This window comes from Ammospiza nelsoni, chromosome 2, assembly GCF_027579445.1.
Source record: "Ammospiza nelsoni isolate bAmmNel1 chromosome 2, bAmmNel1.pri, whole genome shotgun sequence".
Classification (NCBI taxonomy): Eukaryota; Metazoa; Chordata; class Aves; order Passeriformes; family Passerellidae; genus Ammospiza; species Ammospiza nelsoni.
Window position 1 is genome coordinate 93,249,435 of NC_080634.1, and position 17,737 is coordinate 93,267,171.

At 39.6% G+C, this 17,737-nt stretch overlaps 1 protein-coding gene across 3 annotated transcripts in view; it reads left to right on the forward strand.

Annotated features, from left to right (window-relative positions):
• RASA3 (RAS p21 protein activator 3) overlaps positions 1 to 17,737 on the forward strand; it is a 152,862-nt gene that overhangs the window by 120,744 nt on the left and 14,381 nt on the right. For all 3 annotated transcript variants that reach the window (XM_059493761.1, XM_059493759.1, XM_059493760.1), the window contains 10 exons: positions 1,184 to 1,256; positions 5,488 to 5,567; positions 9,553 to 9,657; positions 10,154 to 10,310; positions 11,090 to 11,238; positions 12,890 to 13,004; positions 13,886 to 13,960; positions 14,804 to 14,927; positions 16,077 to 16,183; positions 16,802 to 16,879. In XM_059493761.1, the coding sequence (XP_059349744.1) occupies positions 1,184 to 1,256; positions 5,488 to 5,567; positions 9,553 to 9,657; positions 10,154 to 10,310; positions 11,090 to 11,238; positions 12,890 to 13,004; positions 13,886 to 13,960; positions 14,804 to 14,927; positions 16,077 to 16,183; positions 16,802 to 16,879 (1,063 nt within the window). The remainder of the gene's footprint in view (positions 1 to 1,183; positions 1,257 to 5,487; positions 5,568 to 9,552; positions 9,658 to 10,153; positions 10,311 to 11,089; positions 11,239 to 12,889; positions 13,005 to 13,885; positions 13,961 to 14,803; positions 14,928 to 16,076; positions 16,184 to 16,801; positions 16,880 to 17,737) is intronic.

Genomic DNA, 17,737 nt, shown 5'->3' on the forward strand with positions numbered 1-17,737 from the left:
ACAGAAACTCTTTCTGTGCCTGTATTATGGATGGAAAAATATTGTATACTGGTGGACAGGCTCATTCAACTCACATGGGAAGTCTGGGAATTAGATCCAGCTCCCCTTGACCTCTGTGAAATACACAGAGTTGTCCAGTGAATATAAGCAGTTACAAGCTATCTAAGCAGCTTTGGTGATGAGAAATGAACGATAGATTCTGGGATGTAATGATTAGTAGGTCAGTTTTCCACATGGCTGATGTGCCTCTCCGTCTGCATCTGTTTTATCTACGCCTGCAGAGCTGTAGGGTAAGATTGGTGACACAGGACAGCATACAGCTTTTCTCTTGTAGGTAGTGAGAACAAATCAAGCATAGGTTCATAGCATGTGGAAGCCATCAGACAGCTGTTGGCTGGCCTGTGAGAAATGCATTGGCTGTCTTGAGCCCAGCAGTCAATGTCTGTGTTCTCAAAGGCAGGCACAGGCGGATGGCACGGCCCATGGGGGATGAATGGGCACTGCAGAGCTGGGTCAGGCCTGCTGAGTGCTTGGGAGGAGGTCTGCCACATCTTACGCCTTCAGGACAATAAAAATACAGACTTCTGCTCAGCACTGGTCATAGTAATCCACCACTGTATTAACTAAGTGCTGCTGGTGCTGCAGGAAAAGGGATGCTCATACAGCAATAAAAATATTCTTACCGAAGAAACCATTCTGGATTTTTTGATTGTCACTGAAAAGCAGCGATTGATTTTTCAGACCAGAATCATAAAATATGACTCACAGAAATAGCTAGGCTAGTCTTTGTCTCCTGTGCTTTTAGATTATGAGGAATTTTTGAGTCACATCAAGACTGACTGCCCTCCAAATGTTGCTGTTCAGAGCCCTAGTCTTGCCAGTTTGTACAGATAAAAGATTCTATGTCAACCAAGTGAAAGAATAAGGGTTCAAGGAGTTGTGTTTAAAATAGGATAACAAAATGTGATTACTGCCACTTTAGAGAACTAGGAATGCATTGAATCTCTCTCTTAAATGTGTGCAAAGTGTCTGTGCCTTGCTGTGCTGGAGCCACATGGCATTCCAGTTTTATCAGATAAATCAAGTGGCTGGCTATTTCCTCCTCAGTGGCTCTCTTCTAGGATCACACTTCTACTAATGTTGTTTCTTACCCTATTTTTTTGTTTTTGTTTCCTTAATTCAGATCAGAAGCCAAAAAGACTAAAGTTAAAAAGAAGACCAACAATCCACATTTTGATGAAGTGTTTTATTTTGAGGTTGGTATTTCAAAGGAGCGGGTGATAAGCTGAAATACTATACTGTGGATAGTTGGCACAGCATCCTGCTCCATGTTGTGCCAGCTGTCATCTTTGAAGGCTGTTTCAAAGCATGGTGTGGGGGAAAGAAGTACCAGGGCTCAGACTGGCTGTCTGCTGAAGGAGCAGTATCCTGCTTTCACCTCAGGTGCTCTGTAGGAAAAGCTTCAAGTTGGGCACTTCTGAGCAACAGGCTTTACATTTAATCCCAACTCACCTCACGAGAGTTTTGGAAAAAACACATTTAAAAATAAGTTCAAAAAACCTTAACAAACCACACATGCAGAGAAATTATATTTTTTCTTAGTCTGTGTTTTTATAGCTGGTCTACCCTGTCTTTCCCAGTCACTGGGAGGAAGGTTATCTCCTTAGGAATACTGAAAACTGTAGAGGAAAAATACACTTAAGCTGGTTGTTCTGGCTGTCTACCAGTCTGCTGCAATACTAGTGCCTTTTCTCCAAGTGGGTAAAACCTCTATAGCTTTATTTAATACAGAGCATTTTCAACAAGTCCAGTTAAGATAAAGTATAACTGCTATGAAAGTCCTCATTTTGGTTCCTTTTGGCAAGAGTAGCTCTAATTGTGGTGTGTCCATACATATATGTGCATGTGTTTATAATTTAGATCTCTCTTGAAACTTTTCATTTTGTCTTCTAAACTATGCGTATCATTCTCTTTTTCTCTGGTGTGTGCTTGACAGTTCTATTTCAGTAGACACCTCAAGAAAGTATCTGTAATTGTGAAGTTGATGGAATAAAAGCTAGAATGGCACAGTGCAGTTGGCATGGATTGAAAAGCTCTTTCTGCTCATGTGATCTGAAAGATGCAAGTCATATTTGCATTAGAAATTGTTGCTGCCATAGGGATGGCACGTAGGGATGTGGTTTCTGGGATCAGCTCTGTGCCACAGCCACATGAGGAAGGGAAGCTGGGGGACAGAGGAGCCATACAGGTGCTGTTGCACTGTGCAGATCTGAAGTGTCATTCTTGACATTGCTGTCTTCCCTCTCCTGCAAACCACTATCTTTGCCTAGGAGCCAGTAGTTGTACTGACCAAAGTCTGGCATACCAGCAGCAGCTTGGCTCTTGTTGATGTAATGTGTTTGGATATAAGGAACAGATTTAGCAAGTTCCTGATTGGCAGGAGCACTTTCTGTAGTGCCTGAGGGCTGGAAGCCATGAGGGTAGGCCAGGACAGCTTTCTGAGGTGATCTTTGCTCTGCTAACCCAGCCCATCTCATCCTAGGATATAGGATGTAGCTCCTTGCAGTGAGCTCTTGTGCCCAGTTCCTGGCTCCATGAGGCTCTGTGGAGTTGCTGGGCACAGTTAGAGGGGCAGAGGTGCCGTGAGACCAAGTGCTGAAACTGCACTGAGGTGTCTGTGTGTTCAGCCAGGATTTCAGTCCCTCACCTGGCCCAGAGCTGTGGTCTTTGGCAGTGATACGAGAGTGATGCTGTATGTAAGTAAACTAAGATGGGCTTCCTTATTGTAACACAGGCAGTTCTGGAGGAGCCTGTCAGTGAGAACCTTTTAATGAGAATCTAAGACTGTAAGCCACAAAAACTTCACCTGATTCCTCATCCTTCCGTGTGCTGCAGAAACAGAAAATGTTTGGTATTTAAACACTGAACTTGGCAGGTGGTGCCATGCTGGGAGAGGAAGGAGAAAAACAAAGCATCTTCCAGCTGGAGTTGAGAGAGAGAGGGAGGGCTGGGGCTTGCTTAGCCTGCCTTTATGTGAGAGCTGGGTTGTGTGCAAGTACCAGCAAAAGTAAAACCTGAACTCAAGGCCATGACACAGTTCTGCTAACTCAGAGCAAAATGAATTCTGTGCTGGTAAAAGCAGAGCTTGGGAAATGACTGAATCAGCCAGAGCTCTGAAATATAAACAGCTCTGCAGACAGAACCATCATAGATTTATGTCATTTTGGGAGCAGTTAGTACAAATCAGGCTAAACATCTTCAAGGAACAAGGTTCAGTAAAACTGCTGTGACTGGGAAATACATTCACTAATGAGGTGTGGGCAGACCTGTGGCTGGTGCATGCAAAGGAAGAGCTCCAATTCCTGTGGAGCTGAGAGATCCATGCTGTTGACAGCGGTGTCACTTTCTGCTCCTGAACAGCTTCATCAGCTTTTCTGCAGCCTGCTAGCACAGTGATTGTCCAAGCCTCCAAGGAAGAAGCTGGTCTGTAAAAGACAGTGTATGGGTGCTTTCCTTTCTACAACCAAAAAGTTACACAGATTTAATTTTCTAAGTGAAAGATAGCTTATTGTTGGTTTGGGAAATAGAAGGGCTTATTTGAGGGGTGTGGTGAGCGAAACTTGCACCTGATAGTCAGTGCCATTTTCACCACTGCTTCAGCTGCAGTGTGGTGTGGAGCTGTGTGTGCAGCTACAGGAAAATGGTCCTCTTACAGGAATTCAAGAAGGAAGTGCTGGGGACCTGTTTGTAAACTTGCATGTGCTGAAAAAAACCTGAGCAGCTGACAAATGGCTTGCCAGCTTTCTCAGGTGAAAGGGACAACACAGCAGAGTTATGCCCCCTTTATTGTACAGTGTTATGGGTCAGCTACTTTAGCACAGTGGACTGGAAGGTTCCTCATCTCCAGTTCTGTACAGCTATCCCTTTTGGAGTACCACTCTTGAGCTGTATTGATCTCCACACTGAGTAGCCATATGGGTGTACAGAGAGATGTCATAAATGCAGATTCCAGCAAAACTTCTGAGAAGGTGTTTACTTAGAAGGGACATGCCATAAGTTACACCTATGCTACAGCTTTTTGTAACAACTCCTGTGTTACAGATAGAAAGAGACTTAAAAGTTTGTTTCATTATTAAAAATTGCACCATAAGCTTCACAATGGTAGTAGAAACTGTCATTTGCAGGCCTGTAGGACACTCTGCAGAAACAGTGAAGTGTTTGCAAGGCTAGGGTGAGGAAACTTGTGTTTAACTGCTGAAGTTGTCCTCTGCATTTAAATCCACTGAACTCTTGGGCTTACCAGCTGAATTTGATTCCATTAGTGTGGAGCATTTGGTCTCCAGTGCTGCTGGTAGTGTCTTTTAGTTCTTGTGTATCACTTTGAAAATGTTGCCTGCCTCACACATACAGAAATAAAAAGGCTCTGAGTGTCCTCTGCCAAAGATTGTTTTCTGGTTTCTCTCCACTTAGGCAACTGTATCATTGCCCCCCTCAAGTGCCATTTGCATCTCATGTACAGTACAAAACCAAATAGTCAAGTTTACAATAAAAGCCAGTTTTTGTGGGTGAGGAGTATTCAGCCACAAGCATTTTCAAACATACAATAAAGTTCAGCTTCAGTGTGCAACCAAGAGCTGAGCCCACACATCATCATACACCCTTGCATTTGATCAGTTCCTGCTGTGGTTTCAGCTGGGTGGGGTAGCCTTTTTCTTGAGTTTCTGACGCACTAGGCAAAAGTACAACCACCAAACTGTTCTTACAGTCATGGTAGAAAACATTTTGTACAAACATTTAAGAAATGTTTTTTACAAAAACTTTCTATGCTAATACTCTATACTTTTTTCCTTTTTTCTTTGCCTGTGCTTTCCACTTAATCAGTCTTGCAAATATGGTTGGTGAACTGTGCAGCTGCTTTTATATTCTGATATGCGTTACACAGGCTAGGGTCTCTTGGTCTGCTTGGTGTTTCTTGTATGGGCAAGTTAAATTAACTTCCAGGATATCAGGACAGGAAGAACTTCCTAATTTTAATTGGATACACTGCCAAATGTTTTTAAGGGTGGTTGTGGTTCCTCCCCCATGCTCTGCAAAGTGCCTCAGGGCATCTGTTGTACAGCTGTGTTTAAAACAAATATTAATTGCCCTTTTCTTTCCCTGGATGTGGATTATGGAAGTGGTGCTCCTTTCAATGGTGTTTTTTGTTGTCAATGTAAACTTAAAGTGCTGTAGTAATAAAGATGGTCTTCCATGTAAAAAAAAAGTATGGACTATCTGCTTTCTCTTGGTAATGATTGTGTAACCACCACTTTATAGTCAGTAGTCTGTTTAGTCAACATGTTTATTCACTTGCATGAATGTTTTCACTATCAGGACTGAAGTTACTGCTGATAGTAAAATACTGTACTCTTCCAAAACTTTGTGAAAGTTACATCAGAATGTTTTTGTATCAGATCAAGCTGCTAAAAGTTTCCTCCTTTTTATTAGGTTACAAGACCTAGTAGCTACAACAAGAAATCCCATTTTGACATTGAAGATGTAGATGAAGTGGACAAAATGGAGATTAGGTAATATAAAATGCATTATTAGCACAAAATTGTCTTCCAGAATTGTGTAACTTTGTAGTAGACTCTGTTTACAAAGTGGAAAGTGTGGTTTTTCTGTTGATAAATCAAGATGAGTTTTTGTCACTGTATCTGTATGTTTATTTACCTCCACTGTCCTGCAGATTCTATCTTGAATATGTGTGGTGGTTCTGATGCAGGAGAGATCCTTATTTTCCTTGTTTCTCATGTGCACTGTGTGTATACTGGTATAATTGTCATTAAGCACAGCCTTTTGTGTCTGGGCTCTCCTTTCCTCCCTCCCTCAGTTTCCCAGGACAGCCCAGAGGCTCTGTGATGCTCTAAGTTACAGAGTATATTTTCTTTTTTCACTTAATTTTAGCAACCTGTATAAGGTCCTTCTTCCCTGACAGGAGACTCCTGAACTCAAGAGTTTTCCTGGGGCAGAGACAGTTTCTCATCTCTTTTGCCTTCCAACTTTAACCCTTTATTGCACAGGATTTGGTGTGATAAAAGTGAAATCAATTGCACAGGAAAAAAGCAATTCTGATTTCAAAGCCAAAACCATTCCACCCCACCCTGTGCCGCCCTCTCAGTACAATTTTAAAACCTGCTGAAGCCAGTCAACATTGTGGGGACAGGTGAGTATAAAGAGGGGTGAGAAAACAATAGGAGGTGCAAAACTTGAAAGTGTCACATGTGTCTTAGCATCAGATACTATTGGAACTTGGAGGCTTGGGCCATCTGGTGCACAGTAAATGAATACTGCTATTTCTGCATCAGGTGGTGAGAAATTCCCCTCTCCTTTATGGTAGAAGAATAGTAGCACTGCCTCCCTCCCCATATGTTCTTGCTAGAGAGGCAGTGAGGTGTCTCCCAGAAGGTTCCATAGTTCCTTCAGAATCACAGCTGGCTCTAAGGAAAGGAGGGGAGACCAGGAAAGGGGAACAATACTTCCTCCCAGCAAGCAAAACACATCTGTGTTCATGAATGGATGGAGGGCTGTTCTGGTGTGACAGCTGCTGGCTCATGTAGCCTGTCAGTGCAGTGTGGCAGCACTGCAGGAGCATTGATAGGTTTGTGTTTGCCATGGTTCTGAGGCAGGAAAGGGAAGCTATTCATAAATATATATTCATACATGAGAGAGGCAGGAGCTGTGCTGCTTCACAGAGAACATCTGTGTCAGGCAGTGCCAAGGTAGCTGGTTTAGGGCAAGCCACAGCTGACTCATGGGAGCAAAAGCAAAGGCCCAGGTGCAGGGCTGAGCTGCTTTGGTGGTGTCAGTGTTGCAGCACAGCAGGTGACCCAGTCCTAGCACCAGACTGTATTTCTGCAAAGCTTTTTCTTGTGTAGGCAGATACAAAGCAGCATGCCCCATATTCTATGGGATGTATGTGATAAATGGGAAAATACACCATGTCTCAGAAGGCCCAGTCTAATCTTTATAACTATGGTGCCCAGCCATGCACTGATTTTAAATGAAAGCTAGGATTCTCTGATAGATTTTTCGATAGTTTTGAAGCAGACGCTAGATATTGGTGTATAGCAGTTACATATTGCTTAATATTTCAATGATTCTTATTTTATACTACTGGACTAAATGAAATTACACAGTTGTTTTACTTGCTAAGTATATTTTCTGGACAAATGACTCATCTGCAGCAATAAAGGATGTGGAGCTGAGCTTCAAAAAAGTCTATAATTCCTGAAAACCAATACAGCACAGTGTGGTACAGATAAATAGTTTTAGAGGAAGCTTGCAAAATAGTTGGGAAAAGATTAAGCACTTAAATAACAGGCAAAAGCAGATAAAGTGTCAGTCTTGGTTGGGCAAATTCTCCTTAGAGCTTTTGTCCCCTGTGGGACAGTGTGTTTTTGTTTCCATCTTGGGTTCCCCTCCCACCCCCGCTTACTTCCTCCACTCTGTTTAGTGAGAGTCAGAATGCCCCCCGGCCCTCTGGACAGATCATACAATTTATGGGTTTGGCGATTTGTTTTCTTTTTCCTCTCCTGAGAAAGATACAATTCCACAGGGTAAAGAGGAGACTTAGTCTCTCATGATTTCTCTCTAAAGCTATGAAAAGTTTTCTCTTTTTGAGTGGGTGTAGGAAGTTGTAGGCTGGGCATATCAACACTTGGGGACCAGATGTTCTGGTGAATTCATTGTTTCTCCTCCCCCTCTCTCCTGTTTGTTTCTTTCTGTGACTACAATCTGACCAGTTTCAGAATAACACTTGTCATAATTTTGTCTTCTAAAAATATTGGGAAACAGTGATCTTTTAGACTCTGAGATCTGTGTATTAACATTTTTAATAAGTCCTGTTTATTCTTTATACTCCAAGAGCACCACGCAATAACTTCAGAATTTGCATGCCTGCTTTGCTTACTGTGTAGTGTGAGATCTACTTTGAATTTTTACTTCCTATTGTACAGATCCTTTGCACTGATTTTTTTTCTGTAACTTTGGGGAAACCCTTCAGCTGTCTGTGTTTGAAAATGATATTGCTAGTTGGTATCTTAAATGAGTTTGGATAAACTAGAAACCAGTAGCCTGTAAATACTTGGTATATTTTAAGTTTGGCTGTGTAAAAAGGCTTAAAGACTCCTCTCCTCTTGAAGCTGCTTTTTAGCTGTCTGAACTGGTTTGCAAGATAATAACCCATCAAATATGGAGAAAGGAGAGAGAAGGTCGAATTTTCAAAGAAGTTTTTTTCCGTTTGGAGAGTTCTTGCCCTGCAGAAATACTGTCCAAATTATCAGAGTCCAAAGAACTTTACCTAGCAGGAATGGAGTGTGGGCTGATGGTGTGTCTAGTGTATGACAGCTGGGGCAGGAGACACTGTTGAAAGATACAAGGCTCAGAGGATTTAAAAGTAACACATTCTGTGCTTGCATAAGATAGATAAACCTTTAACAGGGCTGTCAACATCTGTTCCTTGGCCAGTCTGCTCTGACTTGCTTGGCACCAGGAGGGTTGTGTAAATACATCCACAACTGGATGCCTTTGCACCTTATCCAAGTTAAAGTTGCTCTTCTAAAAATTGTCATTAGTTGAAAACTTGCATTTCTTTCCATGTACCATCTTTTCTCCCAAAAGTTTAGGGCACATTCAAGCTGTCACTTAGCTGCAAAATAGTCGGCTGATCTTGTTTTTTAATAAAAATAGCTCTTAGAGAAAATCTTAAAATACATACAGAAACAAACACCCTGGAGTGTGAAACCCTTGCCTCAAGGTGGGTGTGGTAGCGTTAACCTACATGCTGGGTTGGACACCAGTACTTCTGCTTTGAGTCTCAGTGCAGTTGTTTTCCATCCAGATGTTGAAGAGCATATGAAAAGGAAGAAAGGATCATCTACAGATAGATACCAGAACTTCCCAATTGTGAGGGACCAAGTGCCAGAATTTGTGTAAGGTTCAGCCAGTACACAGACTGTACTGAAGGTAGAACCATCCTACAGCTTTAACTCCACAGAACCAGTTTAGGTGCCATAAGTTTGTATGCTTGACACAGGAGTCTTCCTAAGAGCTAGAAACAGGGAAAAATTGTGTAGAACTAATTCTGTAAAGCTGCCACTTAGCTGTTAGTAATCCCAAATTAGGGACTGACAATATGTAGTCCTTAAATAACTTCATGCTTTTTCCCCTGGTGTCCATTTTACCTGTATTTTTCCATTACCTGGGGTAGCCAGACAGCCATCTGAATCTTTATCAGTATGGACAGTAGAAACAGTACAGATGAGAAAAGTTAATCTAAATTATATTTTTCACTGATGTTTTATGGAGGTGAATTGTAGGGCTTCCAAAGTCTAAGGTAAGATTATCTCTTTACTATTTGGAAATGATTGCTGTACAGTTTCAAGTCTTTCTAACTCATAAACTTCAGGGGGAAAACCCTAACAAATTTGGAAGAAATGTTGGGGTTTTTTATTATTATTAGTATTATTTTAATTTCTTAATAGTATTTTAAATTATTTGTTTTTATTACAGGGTTGATCTTTGGAATGCCAGTAACTTGAAGTTTGGTGATGAGTTTCTAGGAGAGCTGAGACTGCCTTTGAAATTTCTCCGACAGTCCAGTTCTTATGAAGCATGGTATTTGACATTTTTCTTTTGGAGAATAAGTAGAAACATATGTCTACTCTGAAGACTTAAGAGTAATTATTGCTATGTGATAAAGTTTAAATGGATTTAATTTGTATCTTTTTGTAAGCAAGCCAAAGTAATCTTAGCAAGTGTAAGAACAAGAAGTTTTGATAATGTGATTAGAGGTTTCAGTCTGCCTCTCTGTAGCATGTGGGAGTTCTAGAATGTTGTTTTTATATTATTTACTGCAGTTCATCAGCAGTGCTACAGTTTTAGTGTGTGGGTTTTTAATCATATCTACAAAAATCTTTGTGTTCAGAACTTCCCATGTTGCAGTTGGTGCAAAACAGACTGGCAAACTTAATTAAGTCTGATTCAGAACTCTCAAGAGTTTGGTACATATATAAATACTTTGTGTATCTGTAGAGTTTCTCTATGCTCATATATACCCTGAGAAAATCTTGTGTTTCAGCACTAAGTTTCTGTCCTATTTTTTGCACATCAGGTATTTTCTGCAGCCCAGAGATAATGGTAACAAGTCATTGAAGCCTGATGACCTGGGTTCCTTAAGGTTAAATGTGGTTTACACTGAGGACCATGTTTTTTCCTCAGACTACTACAGTCCTCTGCGAGATGTCCTGCTAAAATCTGCAGATGTTGAGGTAATTTTCTTGTGTTGTTTGTTGTTTCCTTGCAGATCATCTTCACAGGGGTCTCTGAAGATTTGTCACTATCTTGCTGACACCATAGTTGTGTAATTACCAGAGGGGTCAGCTCTTCCTTTTCAGACTTCAGAGTGTTTTCAAGCTCTGCATGTCCCTTGTGCTTGTTTTCAGTCCTTGCAGAGATCTTTATCTGCATTCTGTGGGTGAAGGCAGACCCAGGAACACAGTGGTTTTAGCAGCAGCACCTTCTTGGTGATTTTTTAATTTCAATTGTTTACCTTTACTGGACAGGAGCAGGTTTTTTTGCATAATTGGGAAAAGCCCAAACCAAGAACTAATCCTGAAACATCAGAGATTTGGACCATGTGTCCCTTTATGTGTACTTTTTACAGTTGTAATGGTGCTTTTGTTTTTTCACTAAAAGAACTCTCTCTCTGTATTCATTGGGACTTGAAATTGCAAAGGGTTAGATAGAGTTTCTTTCTCTTCATTTGCTTCCCAGGCAAGTGACATTTACTGAAAAGGCAGCCATTAAAAATGTGGGAGATAAGAAGAGCCTGTTCTGTAGTAGTTTTTTAATTGCTGCCCTCTTGTGACCAGAACCTACAGCCCACAAAAACTGGGATGTGGCGTCCACCCACGTTATATACAGACATTTTGGTAACTGGCCATTGCAACTGTTGTGGGGGGTTCTGCATTAAGGAACTAATGGGGATATAAAGAAAAAATGGTTGTTCTGGAAGGATTTCTCAAAGTTTTTGTCTTCCACTGTTCAGCCTGTTTCAGCATCAGCTGCACATATTTTGGGTGAAGTTTGCAGAGAAAAGCAGGAAGCAGCCATACCTCTGGTCAGGCTTTTCTTACACTATGGCAGAATTGTGCCTTTCATAAGTGCCATTGCGAATGCTGAAGTGAAGAGAACTCAGTAAGTACCAAAACCACACTGCTATCAAAAATACCTAAACTGCATTGGCTAGTGCTAGAATCCTCCACTCAGTTTCTAGAAATATGCAATTTCAGAAGAAAATGCTGGAGTCATTCCTGTTCTTCCTAGCTGTGTGGCAGAGTTCTTTTGAAATTCTTTCACTGCTCTCAAGATCTGGTTAATTTGACCTTGAGGAGGAGTTCTCATCATTTTTTGTGGAAATTATTTGCAGGACTATTCCAACATGTGAGAGCAGGGATTTTTACTCAGTCTTAAGTATATATGATAACTGAAATTGTACATTACCTTCAGTTCTTCATATGAAATAATTTCAGCTTTATCGTGTGCTAATAAATCATTTAGTGCTGAGTGTTTGTTGAATTTGTTCAAAACAACAAGCAAGTTTCTTCCTAATCATAAATATTTAAGGCAAGCTGTGTATCTAGTCCTCCCAGTTAGAGGGTGAAGGATTAAGGATGGGATTGAATTTGGATGGGAGGGCAGAAAATGAAGTTTGTTTTTTTCATCTGCTTCTTTTGAATTCCTTGTTTGACTTACTGGTGGGCTGATAGTTCAATAGTGTAAGATCTAGTGTTAATCCCAAGCAGATCCTAAAGAATATTTGCTGCCACAATCCTTCTGCCTGTGTAGTCATGCTCTTCACTAACAGTAGAAGAGATAATTGGAGTCAAGTGGAATGACAGATACTTCCTTAGTAAAAAATGAAGTCTTTGTGTGGGTTGGCTCTTTTCAGAGTGTCTGAGGGATCAAGTGCTTTCTTTCCTGTAGATAGGTGTATTTTTTTCTGAACTCAGGTTGACTGAAACAGCATGGTTGTTGCAGCATGAGGAAACTTGCTGATCCCTAGTCAGCCCATGTTAGTTTGATAAAAAAGCAGCAGAGATACATATTGTAGATGAGATCATTGGCAATCTACCTATTTGCATAAAGTAAATTGCTGAACAGGGAGGTACAGGTACATGATAGAGCAGTTGGCTGAAGCTTTATCAGTCACAGAGGCTGTGTGTCTAATACAAGATGAGTTCTGTGCAAGAGATTTTTAGGAAAACCTGAGAGTCTGCAAGATGCCACCTTGCCTCACAGTTATCAGGGCTGAACTGGGGTCTGCATTGTGTTATCACAGAACAGTGCTCCAAGTCCCTTAGAAAATATGGCAGTGCCATTGGAGCCTGTGTTTTCTTCCTCCCAGCTCACAAGTACTTATTTTGTAGGGGCAAGTAGTAGGTCCAGCGTAGTTGTGAGACTAAAGTCTCTGCCTTTTTCCCTTACTCAAATTAGCAGTGTTCAAATTAGCATGTGAAAACAGATGTGTTTCCCAGATTTGTGCTGTAGACCTCTTGGATTTGAGCCTGCGTGTCACTGTGTATTAGGATAGTGCACTGAGCACAAAATGCTAATACAATGAAGATCTGTAGTCCCTCTGAGTTTTCCAAGGCTGCTGCTTTTCTCTTAGACCCTGGAAGTGCACTAAATGCTGCATGACTACATTTAATGGCAGGCTGCTGTCAAAGGGAGGTTTTGCTTGTGTATTCAAACCTAGAATTCTGTGACCTTTCACTGCTGCTTTTATCTCCATGTATTAGCAGTTCATTACAAAGAGACTAAATTACAGAAAACTGTTCACTTCCAGAGATCCAAACACCATTTTCAGAGGAAACTCGTTAACTTCCAAGTGCATTGACGAGACAATGAAACTAGCAGGGATGCATTATCTGCAAGTTACTCTAAAGCCAATTATAGATGAGGTAAGAACAGTTCAGACTGTTTATTTGGTAAAATATCATTGTAAAGGCCTTCAGGGAATAAATACTGTTTATAACTTTTCATTTTAAGAACACTTTGTAAGAATAATGTTTAATAGCTATTAATAGCTTGTTTCTGCATTAAAATCCTGTTTGTTAGGTTAGCCACAGCTGAGTTGTTCAATTCAGGAACAGTTGGATCGCATTAAAGGAGAAGTAAAATTTCTGTTTATTAAGCCACATTACTCTGTTTTATAAAAACTAGCATATATTGTTTCTGAGAAACTAATAAATAGTATATCCAATAGAAAGCTGTTGTGAAGCTATAAATAATGCATTTCATCCAGTGGGTTTAAAGGGATGCAGTTATTCTTAGATAACTGTGCATGTGATGCACATATTGGAACAATGGTTTATTATCTCTACAGTCCAGAATGGTGGGTGTGGGTATTTTAGTGCTGTAATTGGGCAATACTTTCAGACCACAGACTTCCTTTAAATGATTTGACAATTTCTTCAGCTGTTCTTGTCTTAAATGTTTCATCAGAGAATGTCAAGTTTTAAAGAATATGGAAGTATTTTCAAAGTTGACTGTTTTGGAAAAAAATAGGACTTTTCTTGGACAGCTTTGCTTGAGAAAGTCTAAAGAACAGTTCTGCATTTCAGTTGAAGGAAAAAGTAGAAAATTAATGCTGCTTTTTCGGAAAAAATAAAGATCACACATAATTTACCTTTGCTGTTAAAAGAAAAAAATACTGTTTATAAAGTTGGCTTTTGCCTTTTACATCTCATCTCAAAAGCTAAAAGATTAAGCTTTTTACAAAACTTTTTGTACTTGTGGATAAATTTATATGTCAATTGTTAACTATATATTTTTTTTCTAGATCTGCCAGGTCCATAAACCTTGTGAAATTGATCCTGTGAAATTAAAAGATGGTGAAAACCTGGAAAATAACAGGGTATGCATTAGATTTTGAAGACAGTCTCTATTTATGCCATCAAGTTTAACTGAGGTCCTCAGAAGCTTGATCTTGCAAATAATTTTGTCATTCATTAGAATACACTGTAAGCTTTCTTGACATCACCCTTATAATTATTTCACAACAGCTTTGCATTATGCTATAAATGCAGTACCTGTAGAAAGTTAATGACTTCTCCTGCTGCCCTGAGGACAAGGATAATTTAGCCTGTGGCTAACTTGGAGAAATGGAGGCTCAGGGGAGACCTCTCTTTCTTCAGCTAAAAGGAGGTTGTAGCAAGCTGTGGGTTGGCCTCTTCTCCCGAGTAACAAGTGACAGCATGAGAGGAAGAGACCTCAGATTGTATCAGGGGAGGCTTATAGTGCATATTGGGGAAAAGTTTCTTGAAGGTGGTCGGGCACTGGAACAGGCTGCTGAGGGAAGTGGTGGAATTGGCCTCCCTAGAAATGTACAAGGGGCTTATGGATGTGGTGGACTTGGCAGGACTGAGTTAACTGTAGGACTCAATGATCCGAGATCTTTCCCAGCTTTAATGATTCTATGATTCTGCTGATGATGTAGTAAACAGTGCTAGAGGAAGGAATGATTTGCCATACTGCTGCATTATTTAATGTTTGGTTTAATAGGAATGATATTTTTACTCTTCTTCTTGAATATGTGCATTTCCCAAACAGTATAATTGAGTGAGAGTTTGTTTTTCAAGTGTATAATGTTGAAAGTGGGAATCTTTTAATGATGCCACTATGAATAAAACCAGGAATAGTGCCACTTTGCACAGCAGAAAATTATACTAATTTTGTCATAATCTTTGCATTTTTTCAGGAAAATCTGAGGCAGTATGTTGATCGCATTTTTACTGTAATTACAAAATCTGGTGTAAGCTGTCCTACAGTGATGTGTGATATTTTCTTTTCACTGAGAGAATCAGCTGCCAAACGTTTTCAAGGTGGGTTTATAGATATAATTTTATTTTACATAACTGATAGCTTTTAAATACAGGTGTAGTCTAGCAGTCTGCATAATCCCTGCTGAATTTAGTATGTGAACAGCAGTTTATCCAAAATAATATTTGCAGTATGTTAATGCTGTTTTCTCATTGTTTATTCATTCCAAAAAGGAACATGATTTTTGATGATGACTAGAGTTTTTTCTTAAACATCTTTCTAAGGAAAAGAGCATTTAAAAAGATCATTATGATGATCATTTATAGGTTCAGTATTTGCAAAGCATACTCAATTTTCGAATATTCATGATTTTGTAATGGCTCATTCAGCAGATTTCATGCAGTGGAATTATTTTCTGCTTGTATGTCAATCTGTAATAAAAGCCAGTCTATAAATTGGAGTTACTGCAAGCTCACTGCTCTAGGAGCCCATGTGCTGCAAAGGTTTTCTGGCTGTCAAGAAACAGCTCTTTCCAGTCCTCTTAGCTGTTGTGACTCTGTGAGAGTCAGTGGGCAATGTAAAACCAGAATTAAGCAAAACAACCAAGCTATGTATTTTCATGAAGGGAAGCAGATTACAGTAGAGAAGTTTTAGAGAGAGTAATATGAGTTCAGCTTTTAAATAGTCACTTTGGAGTAGGCAAGCTCAAGTGGAAAACCACAGACTGTGCTGTCGTACTCTTTGTTTAAATAAATACATAAAATGTATTTTTTGTAACTACCAACTGGAATAGATACATTAGGAGTCTATACAACACTTGTGCTCAGGGCTATATAAGTAGGTAACTGAGACTTGGCCTCTGTGCTGAACATTTCATAAACTGTGTAAATTATTCATCATAATTCAGTGCATATATGGAATAGCAGATGTCTGTGAAATTCCCTGTGTGGTGGAAAAGTGAATGGTGTTCTTGCAGCTTATGTTATGAACCTGGTTATTTTTTAAAGAGGCTCTCATTGACATTTCCTTACATTAGGCTAGCTCATCTCTGGCTCCAAATCCTCTGTTATCAGTTAATCCTGTAACTCACAAATACATACATTATCCAGCACATGCTGGAGTTAGCTCTCTCAAGGCTCTGATAATTTCATGAGGCTTTTCAGGAAAGATTATTGAAATGCTGAGTAGAGGTATTTTTTTCTTTTTAATAGGTGACCTAGATGTAAGGTACACAGCTGTCAGCAGCTTTATTTTCCTGAGGTTCTTTGCTCCTGCCATTCTTTCTCCAAACCTCTTTCAGCTTACACCACACCATCCAGTAAGTGCTGTATCAGTTTTTTTCTAGCTGTGCTTATGGTTCTGTCACCAGAAGAGTCTTTCTTCAATTCTTGTAATAGCCTTCAGGAAAAGTACCTTTGTTAGTTCAAATATCTGTTATATCTGTCTTGGATATGAAGCATATGTTGAATGACTTTGCATGTGAAGAACTTGGGAGATGTTGGAAGAAGAATGAAATTTAAGGACAAACAAGGTAGATGGTCTAAGCTACTGTGGAAAAAGGATCGTTGCTTCATTCTTGCTACATCATATTAATGCTGGATTGATTGGCAGAAGTGTTGGAAATATTTTGGATGTTAAACAATATATGTCAGGCTTCTAGTAGTTGTTCTTATTGGGAGCGGGGAGGATGTGGACAGCCTTGTTTTTGTTTTGTAAGTGATTGCCTTTGGATCTCTGAAGCTATGGAGCATGATGGCTTATGAGCCAAAAACCTTTTTAATATAAAAGCAGTTTTTTCCTGCAGTGTTTTATTTGAGGTATTTTCTAATTTTTTGTTACTCTTCTGCAAGTGAAATAAGAAAGAAGAAATATAGTTTACCTTCCTCTATTCATTATTTTATATAGCTAGTCCATGTAATATTGTTCTTCTTCCTAGGATCCTCAGACTTCTCGAACTTTGACCCTTATCTCTAAAACCATTCAAACACTAGGCAGCTTATCAAAATCTAAATCTGTAAGTATGCTATTTTCATTTAATGACTTCATTTAGGAAAGTGATTTTTTAAATCTTTTGTCATTAATTGTAATTAAGCCTTTAAAATGCTTGAGTTGCACTAGGCTCATGCAAAACTGGTTATGATTGCTTTGATTATAAGCCTCTCATGTTTAGAGGAAAACTAAATCTATCTTAATCTGAATTAGATTTCAGTAAAGCAAAATTGTGTTACCAATCTAGAAGTCTGTTTCAGAGCTCTTCATTCCTTCCTTTGGAAGAATGATAACAATCAGGAGAACTTGTGAAGTTCTCTACTTATCTGTGATACATGATCAGCAGCTCTATAGGGCTCAATAGATTGTTTCAGCATTTTAAAACTCAACTGAGAAAAATCACTCAGTAAGGGAAAGGGCTATACTTTCCTTTTCATAGCAGTGCAGTTTTCTGTCAGTAGTGAGATTAGAGCTAGATACCCATACTCTGGATGTTTGATTGAAATAACTGTACCTAAGGCACCACACTGCTATAGCTGATGGTAATTTGGGGTGGTTGGGGTCTTGTTAGGATTCACACAGGTGACTGTGGATGACTGTGTACCTCAGCTGTGAGTCCTTCAAGACAGCAGAATTACTTTTCTTATCCTTATTGTCAGGAGGAAAAAATGAAGCCAAAGCAGAATTTTGAAGCATTTGAAGAATGCATTATTAACTGTAGTAACTGAACATATGAAATGCATTCTCCTGCCTCTCTGAAATAAAAGTTTGGTACTACTGAATGTGTGCTGTATAACATGAAAGTACTACTTTCCTTATTTTACTTCTGGCCAGAAAAAAAAAACGATCTGTCTGCAGTGGTTTTCCTCCTGACCTGCTGCTA